The sequence below is a fragment of the Diadema antillarum genome, unplaced genomic scaffold (genome assembly GCF_040938485.1).
Source record: "Diadema antillarum isolate AM-2024a unplaced genomic scaffold, OU_Dant_1.0 seq00002098_RagTag, whole genome shotgun sequence".
Taxonomy (NCBI): Eukaryota; Metazoa; Echinodermata; class Echinoidea; order Diadematoida; family Diadematidae; genus Diadema; species Diadema antillarum.
The window spans coordinates 239,851-251,920 of record NW_027272742.1 but is presented as its reverse complement, the minus strand read 5'-3'; the positions used below and the strand labels follow the sequence as shown (position 1 = coordinate 251,920).

The 12,070-nt window shown below is 40.9% G+C and overlaps 1 protein-coding gene across 1 annotated transcript in view; it reads left to right on the top strand.

Annotated features, from left to right (window-relative positions):
* The first annotated feature begins 88 nt into the window (after window positions 1-88).
* LOC139713930 (EF-hand calcium-binding domain-containing protein 5-like) overlaps window positions 89-12,070 on the top strand; it is a 34,916-nt gene continuing 22,934 nt past the window's right edge. The window contains exons 1-10 of the mRNA XM_071625649.1: window positions 89-136; window positions 789-1,538; window positions 1,986-2,206; window positions 2,898-2,971; window positions 4,269-4,524; window positions 5,194-6,014; window positions 8,556-8,826; window positions 9,226-9,366; window positions 10,135-10,352; window positions 11,266-11,422. Of these exons, the coding sequence (XP_071481750.1) occupies window positions 820-1,538; window positions 1,986-2,206; window positions 2,898-2,971; window positions 4,269-4,524; window positions 5,194-6,014; window positions 8,556-8,826; window positions 9,226-9,366; window positions 10,135-10,352; window positions 11,266-11,422 (2,878 nt within the window). The 5' untranslated portion in view covers window positions 89-136; window positions 789-819. The remainder of the gene's footprint in view (window positions 137-788; window positions 1,539-1,985; window positions 2,207-2,897; window positions 2,972-4,268; window positions 4,525-5,193; window positions 6,015-8,555; window positions 8,827-9,225; window positions 9,367-10,134; window positions 10,353-11,265; window positions 11,423-12,070) is intronic.

Here is a 12,070-nt window from a genome sequence, read left to right as displayed (position 1 = left end):
GACGATACATTGTGTACAAAATGTATCGTGACTTTTTGGTACGGCCGAGCTACTAGCGACAGGGCCTAAGGGGAGATAGATTATGACGGAAAAGGAGCTTCAACTCTAACATTCAGAAATAAGGGAGGAGTTGACGGTAAAGACTTGAGATTAGACGTGTTTATTCTAAAAATATCATTGATCAGACGTTTTAACTCGGTATACGGCAGGCTAACACAGCTACGTACAGGACAGGTTCATTTTATTGAGCGTTGTCGTTGTGCTGTGTTGCACTGTTGGTCCCACTCGTTGGAAGTTGAGTTTGCCCTGCCTGTAATGTAGAACACAATTTTTACCAGGGTCGGTCCAGACATCATGCTGCATGACCAGATTTGTTAATAATGCACTTTCACGTGGTCTTTTTCGATATAGATGTATTTACGATCTGAGGTATGAGTTTAGATACCAAAAATTAGGAATTTGTTCAACATGATCTGATCATGAGCTTCGAAAATTTAGAAATCTTAGGACGTAAACTTAGACTCGAGTCTCTAGATTTTCTAACCGTTCGGCGTTAGGTTTCTTAATGATATGCCCTCATGTCATGGCCTCATTGCAAATCAATCTTTACATTTTCTTTAATTAATACGAGTTTAAAAAGTTCTTGTTCGACTATTAGTAAATTCCTAACTTGAATCTAATTTCAACCATAGTCCATATTTCAACCAAATTTGTGAAATTATCAAGTAAAAATGACAATCCAGCTTTCTGATTTTTTTAACATTTCATTTTTTTTTGTTACTCTACAGCAAGTTGCAGAGGCTTTGCAAAGGATAGATCATGGCTGAAGTGCAGGCTGTCAGCCCAGCTGGGAGTCGCAGCTTCGCGGAGCCCCGACCACCATCCCAGTCAGGCTCCAGGTCTTCATCAAGGGTGGGATTTGCTGACAATGCTATTCCCCACAGTAGACATGGATCAGGAGGTCGCATAAAGTACGCCCCTTTGCCCCGCCCATCCTCCAATGCACGCTCCACTCCATCCTCCGAACGTCCTCCGTCTGTTCGGTCACTGCACGAGAAGAAAGAACTGAATGAGTATCTCAGCCCAATTGTCAAAACTGCAGTGAGGAGATGGAAGCGATTCCACGAACAGAAAATCATTGAACGTTTCAAGGAGCGGAGGGAAGAAAGAAGGCAGCGGATTAAAAACATTCAGGAAGAAAAGCAGAAGCTTGCTCGTCGCATTCCAATCGACGCTCTGGCTGTGGAGTGGCTCAATAAAAATGAAATGACAGTTGATGCTAGGGCATACCTGCTGGACAAATTATTGCCCACCCTGATCATGGGCATAGAAAAGCTCTTGATGGAAGCTGAGAGGCGTGATTTGACGGAAAAGAATGCGGCTGACCCAAACTTTAACCCATTGAATTTCTTGGCACAGTACCTCATGAGGAACAACCCTAGATACAGCAACTTCCCTGAGGCATCACCATACATCCGTGGACTGCAAGAAGTTACAGATGAACTCAAACAGTTTGTTTTCTCCTTTGAAGATAACAGGTTTGTGTCATACTGATGAATATTTATTTATTTATTTATTTTTCTTTTGGTTGTTGCTGTAAAGGAATGTAAGCATATTCTAGGTTTGACAATGAAGAGAGCCTTTCCTGGAAGCCATGTGTTCTCCTTTTGCAGTACATTTCTCTTAAAAGAAACCTCTTTTTTTTGTGGGGGGGGGGGGGGGAGGGGGGATGGAGGGGCATGAATTTTCATTCAATTACTTAATAAGTAATAAAGTTCAAAGCAAGATTCATGCACATACAATGTATAATTATGATAATGTTTGAATTCACTTTCATGGGCTCATACTGCCATCTGACCAGAATTTGTCATAAACGGCATACAAAATGTACAGTGTGCTCATAATTGGAAACTAATGGCTTAAAGTTGTAAAGTGTTTGTCTGCTAATGTTCAAGAGGTTTTTTTTAATCACTCTCATGACACAGGCTTGCCAGAGTTAAGGCAGAAACAAGGCGAAAACGCGAGGAGATCGAGCGGACAGAGAACCTCAAAACCCGAGAGAAGAGTCGACGCTCTGCACAGATTCGCAAACACTATACTGACTGGCTTCTGGAAAGTGATGGCCTTGTTGCCCAGCGCGCCATTCAGAACTCCCTCACTTCATACTGTGATGTGCTTGAAAGTCTACCAGAAGAATTCAAAAAAGGTACCCTGTGAATGATTGTTTGTTAGTTTGTTTGCTCGTTTGATTGATTGATTCAGCAAATTAAGGCATGGGAAGTGGGAATTTCTGTAGGAAATCCACCCTGTAATTTGAACAGGGCTTTTATAAGATTGGAAAATGTGAGGGAGAAAGAAGTAGAAAGATAAAGAGGGGAGACAGGGAATTTAGTGGTATGCAATGTAGAACACGGTCAGTGACCTGAGTGAATCGTGCAATACTCTAGTAACACATACACAATTTACATTGTATGTTAATCCACATAATCCACAGCACATCAACTTGGGAAAATATGTGATTGTCAGAGCTACTTAGTTGTGAAGTGCGTTCATTTCTTAGTCTCTCTCTCTCTCCTCATTTCTTTGTGGCAAATTAATGCATTTAAAAGAAACAACTGAAACACATGGAAAACCAATTTGAAGCGACAAGTTTTCTGACTGAATTCACGCTACCTACCTTTCCACAGATTGAAATACACTTCAAAAGAGTTAACTGTTGCTTGGTCAAGCAATACTCGGGTAGGCTTTTAAGGTATGTGCAGGTAATCCTTCTTAAGAGATTTACTTTTAATGGGCCGAACTGATCAACGAAGGATCACAAATTGATGATTGAAATCATCTCTATTCTGACACTCATTATTATTAAAGATGTGATTCATGTCCACTCTTGTTTGTAGCTGCCAACTTTATAGAGGAACTGCAGAAGCTTGAAGCAACTGACGACCAACTGAATGAGGAAAGCTTTGCCACAGTAAGTTTGCTGTGCTATGCTTTAAAAAGCACATTAGGAGATGTGTACCATGTCAGTGTCCTGGAACTTAAAAAAGTGGTCTATGATAGCACTTTGTAAAAAATCAGTTCATGTCTTGTGTCTGTTCTGACTAACAGTGAAGGGTGATGTAACTTATATGCACAGCAGTGTGATATCCGCTGACTTGTTGATACAGCTTGCTTTTTTTATGAAGTTTTGACTTGCTAAGATTGAATGCCAGATATTGATCATAACTGTTCAGTGATCAGACAGAGGCATTCAAGATGTTCTCCACTATTACGTGGGTACTAGCAACTCTGCCTTTCTACATGTGGTCATACAACCATTTCTTGCATTGCATGCTGTGTTGGTATGACTGTAATTCATGTGTTGGTATGACAATGGTATTCCTTGCCCAGTTGTATTAAACAAACTCTGAATACCAATGGCGGGTTGTCTAGCCAAGATCCAAAATAACCAATCCATTTTGTCAGTTAATCATTCAGTGTTCTATAATGCAGAGAAAGTATACATCCTGTTACATAATTCAGATGATTCACTCTGGAAGAGTGATTATGGTTTATGTCTTTGAGGCGAGTACATGCATGTTACTACAAAGAACATCCTGGTTCATGCAATGCCTTTTGCAGACAGCGTATCTGAGTCAGAATATATGTGGGACAAATTTGTAAAATTACTAAAAAGTAATGTCTGGGACAAATTTGTAAAAAGTAATGTCTGGGACAAATTTGTAAAAAGTAATGTCTGGGACAAAATTTATTCTTTGCAGCAATCAATGAAATAGCATCAGTATGTATTTCTCCATTTCATTTTATTCATTTTGATCTTAAAGGGATAGTACAGTTTTGGTTGAGATGAGAATTAGGCTTTTAAATTTTTGAAAGATACCAAGAAAACACTTATGATATAGTACAGAGCCTACCATTTTAAGAGGAATTCAAAGTTTATTGATGAAAATCGGGTTTGGAATAACTGAAACATCCAAAAACAAAGTAAAAACAAAGCGATTGTTACAAAGTGTGGGTCCCACACTTTACTAGAATCGTTCTTTTTTGGATATCTCAGCCATTTCAAAACCAATCTTTATAAAATAAACGTTGATTTCGTCATAAAATTTCATGCTCTTTCATATTTCATATGAGATTTCTCATTATCTCACCTAAAAATGTTAGAAACCTGAAATTAGGTCTCAACCAGAACTGTACGATCCCTTTAAGCCCCACTTTGCAGGTTTGAAATGGTCATATGCATTCATTTTTTAACACTTTCTGTACAGTATCTCAAGCAATACATCATCAACCTGTCGCCGGATCTGTATGACTCGCTGATGCAGCACCTTGCCCAGTGTGCGGTGGCCTACCGGCATGCTGCAGTGCTGGAGGCACGACGCGACATCCTCATGGAGCTCTTTGGCAACATCGACCACGCCGAGGTTGGTGTTGTAAACCGGCACCGGGTCCTGGGCCTGTTCGAGAACTTCTGGGACAACGTGCCGTGGACCATCAAGCGGCACCTGCGCAACCCCAAGAAATGTAAGAGATGTTCAGTGTGCTTCTTGTTGAAAGATATTCAAGACTGCACAATTATGCTTCTCAAACTTTTATAAACATTCATTTTTTTTTTTTTTTTCAAAGGGAATTATTTAAGGATATGTAAGACAGCACAATTTGTCAAAATGAAATGGGAGGTTGAAGTTTGGCTTCTATGTGAATCATGTTCAGGTTTCCGTATATGATCTGCTGTACATTTTCTTGCCTGTGTAGTCATCAGTTTAACATAGAATGCAGCTGCAGCTGTAGATATATGTGACTATCCACTTTTCGGTGGGGTTATTTGAGGTTTGATCTCAGCAAATGCAACAGGTACACAATGATGAAATGACTTTCAATAAGGCAAATGCATTTTGAGGTATGTAATTTACACTGTAATCTTTGAACTTTCTATAGTGTCACAGAAGACAGAATATGACAGCTGGTAAAATTGCTGTCTGGTGGCAACATCTTGCATATTGGTCCGTAGGCAGAGCAAGAGATTCATCAGCACCATAGGAACTGTGCACCAGGCAATTTCAGATTGTGAATCATCAAAGATGTGTATGCATTCTTTTCCACGAGAGGTTCAGATGTGAGTTATTCTTTACCTTGTATATACACACAGATGGGCTCATGACATTGTTTGTTGCGATTGTGATTAATCAACAGGGCCCGTTATTGAGCTGACTGAAACAGATGATTCAGAGAGCATTATATCTGAAGGGAGCTCCATAGCATCGGTGCGAAGCGTCAGGGAGCAGGAGGCCCCCGGAGATGAGGCAAAAAATGCCGATGGGAGCAAAGATGACGGAGGCGCTGCCGCGGCAGAGAAAGCCGACGGGGAAACTGCCCCGGCAGACGCTCCGAAGGAGGAGGTAAAGCAAGAAGTTGCAGAGGGGGAAGCCGCTCCAGCAGGGGAGGGGGGCATTGTTGAGGGTGAGAGTGCGGGGGCCAAAGAGGCAGGAGAGGGTGGTGAGAAAGGAGGTGAGGGTCAGGTGGAGAGTGAAGAGAAAGCGAGTGAGGAAACCAGGGCAGAAGGGGACGGAAAAGCCGAGGGAGATGGGGAACAGGGAGGTGATGAAGGAAAAGCAGAGGAACAGAAGAGTGATGGACAAGTAACCAAAGTGGAGGAGAGTGCCACCAGTGAAGACAATGGCGATGTGCAGGAGGATGGTGAAACAAAGGAAAAAGTGGAAGAAGACAAGAAAGATGAACCATCGGAAGTGGTTGATGGTGCCGTGCAAGAGGCTGGCCAAGATGTCACAAACGAAGATGATGCTAGCAAACAGGAGGCCCCTCAGGAGCAAGAGGCGGCAGCACCCAAGGAGGATCCACCTCAGGAGGCGGTGGAGGCGGCAGAGGCGGCAGAGACAGCACCAGCTGATGATGCCAAGCCAGAGACCCAGGCAGGGCCAGAGGATGGGGAGACCGTTGTTACAGCCACTGAAGCAGTCACCGTGGAGACCGGAGGAAAAGAAGAGCAGGCGGAGGTGAATGCACTTGCGGTGTGCATCTCCTGCATTGACCTGTTTCCCTTGCCTAACACTCAATCTTGAGTTCTCTTTCTCCTGCACCTTATCACCTCTGGCTTCCCAAGTGTAACTAGCACCATCTATTGTAACAAGGCTTCTCACTCCCGCATAGCATAGTACTTGCTGCTTTGCTGCTGTTGGGTACTTTGTTGGAACACAAATTCCGAGCGATACTAATTCAAGTGTTTTGCTGTGTGCACTGCCAAGTTGTGGCAGTAACATCTTTCTAACATCCCACTCTCCCCTTATTAAACAGAAAAACAAAGTAGGGCATGAAGAATGAACTGAACAAAACAAACAAAACAGCACAAAAGGGAACTAGAACATGGGTTTAAACAAATGAATGGGAAATCCTGTTTTGTTTTGGTAGGGTTGTATTATGAGAAGTAAAATATGTGTGTGTTGTTAAGTGCCAAAATGCATAAGTTGCATATTTTGATCAGCTATGATAATGCACTGCAGACAGGGATACCAGTTTTCCGGCAATAGCCGGAATTCCGGCTTTTTCATATTTTGGTGTCCAATTTCCGGCTTCGTGATATTATTTCCGTCTGTGTGGGAAAGCCGGAAAACACGAGAAAGAAACAAGAAAGAAAGAAAGAAAAACGAAAAAATATGATCATCTAAACTTACGGGACATTCACTTTCACGATTTCCGTAGTATGTTTTGCATATACTTGGGCATGAGAATATCACAAAACGACTGTCATGCAAAACTAGCGCAATGTTGCTGCTGCTAGCTGGGACATGCAACACGTGCGATGATAGCGATCGAACAGTGTGTGGTGTTTCTATGCGATGTACTATGTGCGGTCGCGGTGCATGAATCATACTGCGCTCTCGCTATAGCTACAGCGCTGAGACGGTGTGGTGAGTCGATTGAGTCAGCTGAACGAAGCAAAACTACGGATTTTACGGCACTAGGACTTCTTTATTTTTGCTACAAATTCCTTTTTTTTTTTCTAGAATACGACCACATTATTGTCTGGAAAGCGTTATACCAGCACGTGCTATCGCGATCGAACAACGTGTGGTATTTCTAGGCGATGTACTATATGTGCGGTGCATGGATCATGCTGCGCATTCGCTATAGCTACAGCGCTGAGAGAGTATGGTGAGTCGATCGAGTCAGCTGAACGAAGCAAAACTACGGAGTTTACGGCACTAGGACTTCTTTATTTTTGCTACAAATTCATTTCTCTGGATTAGATTTGGGGGAAGAAGAGCCCTCAGAAATGCTCAGATTGCACCAGAGCTTCCAGGGCCCTTGAGCGGGCCCTGGACCCCGGCCGAAGGGACTTCGCGCTTCGCGCATCAATTTCGTTCACGAAAAAAATTTCCGGCCCAAGAGCAATTTGCCACTGGCATCCCTGACTGCAGAGCAAATAATACTATGTGTTTGCTTGTATCCAGACAGTATACCCTTCTAAGAGTTTTTTTTTTTCTTTTTAAGATTTGAAATGTAGTCATCATACCTTGCAAAAGAAGAAAATGAGGAAATTGGGAAATTTCTGACTTTTCAGGATTCCAGTTCAAACAAAACATGACTAATGTCTTGTCAACCATTTGAGATGAAACAAGTGGATTATACCCAAAGTTTCCTGCAGTGTGATTGCTGCATATATCCAGATGGCATTATGACCAGTGCTTGAACTAATTTGCTTACTCTGTGTGTTTTTACCCCTCAAATTGACAACTTTTCTTAACCTCTTATCAAGCTCCCTGTGTGAAAATGATCTCTCCTAGCACTGAACATTATGTATCTTGAATTTGTGTCAAAATGGTTTTCTTTGCTTCTTGTTATGAATCATATGAATAATGTGATTTAATCATGTAGGCCACTTTCCTCTGTAAAGCTATTCTCAAGTCAGACACACTGTTCTATCACTATTCTTCATTGAACGTATGCCGTGTATTTGAGAGTGATAAAAATAGGCAGTGATGACAAGAAGCTTTAACCATGGAGCTACATCTCTCTTGTAACTCCATGCTATAGGATGCTCTACACACTTTAATGATTGAAGTGTTTTACACACAAAAGAGTATGTGGAATTGACAAAAATTAGGCTTAAAAGATATCTGAAAGCATATCTTCTTGTTCATATGTTTTACCCATTTCTCTATGACATATTATTGTGAGAACAGTTGTCATTTTTTTCTTCTCCTGTTCATTTATTGAAGAGGACAGTGTTATAATTGATAAGGCATATAATGGGTATCTGACAATGTTAGGATAATAATGGCAGAGTCCTGTGTGACAGCAGTGTTAAAACTGAAGAGGCTGTCGTGGGTATAAAGGACCGTATCATTATTGTTGTTATCATCAATTTATTCATATAGGTAAATAAGACTTTTTCATTGTGTTCTATTATCTAAATATCTGTTTATCACTGATTGATCCAGATTTGCATTCATTCATTTATTGTGGATGGATGGTACAATAGATTTGTCACACAATTTCTTATTCTGTGTATGAACACTTGCATTGTGTCATAACAGTCTTCCGAACAAACCAAAGAAACTTCCGAAGCTCCTGGCGGAGAGACTGGTAGTCAGCCCACAGAACCCGTGGTAGCTGCTGGGGAGGAGTCTAAGGGTGAGGAGACTGCTGGCACTGTGGTGGAAGAACAGCAACCATCCCCTCCCGCAGAGAGTGACAACAGCAAACCAGCCACAGACCCGCCAGCGGGAGAGGTGGGAGAAGTTGAGGGTCAAGTCCCGGCTGGAGAAACCAGTGCCCAAGCTGATGTGGGTCAGAGTCAAGCAGAAGGTATGGCAGAAAAAACATGTTGCAAATTTCATTAAGTCAACGTAGGTCACATGCATTGATTCCTTACATTGTCAATGAAAACAAATTGCACGAAGATTAACTTCTTTTTCTTGTGTTGTGAGGAGATTTGTAATTATGTTAAATTACCATTGGTGCAGTTACCATTGTAAACAACTGAAATACATATGATTTGTTGTATGTAGTTTATGCAATGAGAATGTACACTGCAATTTTTAGGAACTATCTCTAAAACAAGAAACTCAGAAACAAAAGAAAAAAAAATGAATATAGGAAATAATGCAAGTGTTTGAAGATGAAAGACTAGCAATTGTCAATCAAATGTTGTGGGCAGGTTGTGTTAAATTTTGTCATTTCCACCTTCCTGTGTTTGTCCGTTAGACAAGTTCCCAGAGCTTCCAGCAGGGTCAGCCAAAGAGGGCGGTGTTGTGCATCCCACCACAGCTAACACCATCACTGGCCGGTCCACCAGTGTGTCCTTCCATGAGGATGCCATCAAGCACAAGGAGGAGAAATCAGATGGTCAGTAGAGAGAGAGAGAGAGAAAAAAAAAAAACTGTGCTTATATCCTATTGACTGATTATATGGACAATATAAATTGTTTCTTGCATCACAGCTGAAGTATTTATGAAACCTCTAAATATCAAATTGTTAATCTGTTGAACTAGTGCATTCTCTGTGTAATATTTCTATTAAGTTTAATTGCTAATGAAGTGTGTTGTTGTTTTTTTTTGCAAATTAACGGAAGTACTCGAAAACCTCAAACTCAAAAGAAAAAACACTTGGTAACTATTATATCCATAAGCAAGGTTTAGAGAGGACAAGAGTTTGCACAAGCCAAAATTAAGATGTTGAAATAATGTGCACAGTGTTGTTTGTAAGTAAAAACTTTTTTTTTGGGCTTGTTCTACTTACATATTATGTTCATGCACAATTTTGTAGTATACTTAGATATTCCTGTATGTGCATTTTGACTTAAAATTTAATTTTTTGTCAGAAACACAAATCAAGAATAGAGGGATATTTCTGCATTTTATCAGTGATACCAGAATGTAGCATTTTCTTTCAAAATGAGCTCTTACCCCAGTGATTCTTATAGGGTGTGGACTGGACTATTTGAAGTTTTTTGTGTATATACTCACAGTGAAGAAATTTTTATGTTTGTTGGTAATATTTCAAAGTAGAGTGAAAGTAGCAATTTTTTACTTAATGTTACACATGTCGTTTGGACCTGCTGAAAGTAATTATTGTCCGAAATTTCCCCACAATTTTTGCGATTGACCAATGCAGATCGCCCAAAGACTCCCGTCAAGACGCCCACAACACGGAGCGGATCGAGGACGGGCAGTGCGTTCGACGAGAGCGCCCTCAACACCTCACAGTTTGTCCAGCTGGTGGAGCTGTTCCTCGGAGAGGAGTCACCTCAGTTTGTGGTGGAGTCCCTTGTCAAGTTCATCAGTGAGGGATACGTGGAGACAGAGCAGGAGAAGTTCCTTCGGCTGCAGAAGGTCAGTATTGGACCATAATTACTCTGTTTACGAATGTACAGTACGCCCTTTTTCTGTTTTAAACCTCTAACCCTTTGTCTTACTGAGCCAGATAGGTTTGGAGGGTTGCAAGTGCTCGGTATTAATGAAAGCTTTATGAACTTTACTCTACTGCTCTACTTTTTTTTTTTTTTTTTTTTTTTTTACACTGCTTGCATTCAGGTCTAGCATATGTACACTGCAACAACATTTGCAAATAATTCTTTCAAGAAGTCTGATGTGATCCTATTACAGCGTTGTCGAGCGGTATGGCTACAGAGCTCTAAACATAAAAAATGCAACATCTGTGGACAAGGTGTTTTATAACCAGATGTAAAGATAGATGCCTGGCAATTCTTGAGTAGTAATGATAACAGTACCCTCCTGCAGAGTAGTGGCAACCTTTCACAGAGGAGACCTTTACCATGGTCATTATCCTCTCCACCTTTTCATCATCATCATTATCAACATCACAGTCATAAGCATCATCATCATGATCATCGTCCTCATCCTCAGTATCAACATCATCACCATCATCATCATCATCGTCGTCATCAACATCATCATCATCATCATCATCATCATGGCATGACATGATTATACAGTCTTCTTTATCGAGTATAGTCTCTTCAGTGTTGCTACTGCTCTACTAGAGGGCTCTGCCATTATTATTTCCTTAGCAGTGCCAGGTAGTCATTTATACACCTGGGTCAAGAGGGATGTGATAGGTAAAAACATCTTGTCCGAGAACGTAAGCACTGGACAGGATTCAAACTCTGGTCCTTCGATTAAAAGTTAGGCATCTTATCCACTATGACACATTGCCCCCACATGAACCCATACATAGACATCATCTCTCCTACATATCATTGTTGGCATGAATTATGTGTACTAGGCACGGAAAGAAGCCCAAGCTGCAAAGAGGTCCCAGATGGTGGACCAGCTGTTTGACAAGTGGGACAATGATGGCTCCGGGTACCTGGACCTGGAAGAGTTCCACTCCATCATCTCCAAGTTCAAGGACAACATGGAATCAAAGATCATGGCCAAAGGTAAGGCAGTCATAGCCGACATCTGAATAACTCTCAAAGTTAAGCTGCATCGTATTCCAGTATTAGACCAGTTTGACATCATTCATTGGGAAACTTACAAGAATTAGCTGAACAAGAAAGAAGGAAGCTGAATACTTGCAGTTCCAAACTTGTTGGGAAATGTTGATGAGACATCAAGTAAGCAACGCTATGATTCAATTAAATTAGCAGAATGCCGACTTATTTTGAATTGATCTATCGCAGGATGAAATGATATTCAGTTTATCTGATTCAGAAATTGACATTAACTCTTACCTTAACAGTTTGAGAGTGCTATTTCAGGAAAAGTAATATATTTCAACTTGAACTGACACATCGGGATAATAAGCCATTTTGTGATGATGTTTTAATTCACTATAATGATACAAAGAATATTTACTGTCGATCCCATTTCAAAAAGGCAGTAAGTATACCAAGTAAAGTCAAACAGCAAACACATAGACACGCATGCACACACAAACACAGAAACAAGGGAACTCAGGCCAAACAAGCTTTTCCATACATATTACTGTCATTGATATTGGATCACTGTATCTTCCTCACACTCTTCAGTGTTAAAAGCGGGATCTTGTTTCTGTTTCTTGTTTGTTGAGACTACTATCCATGTCA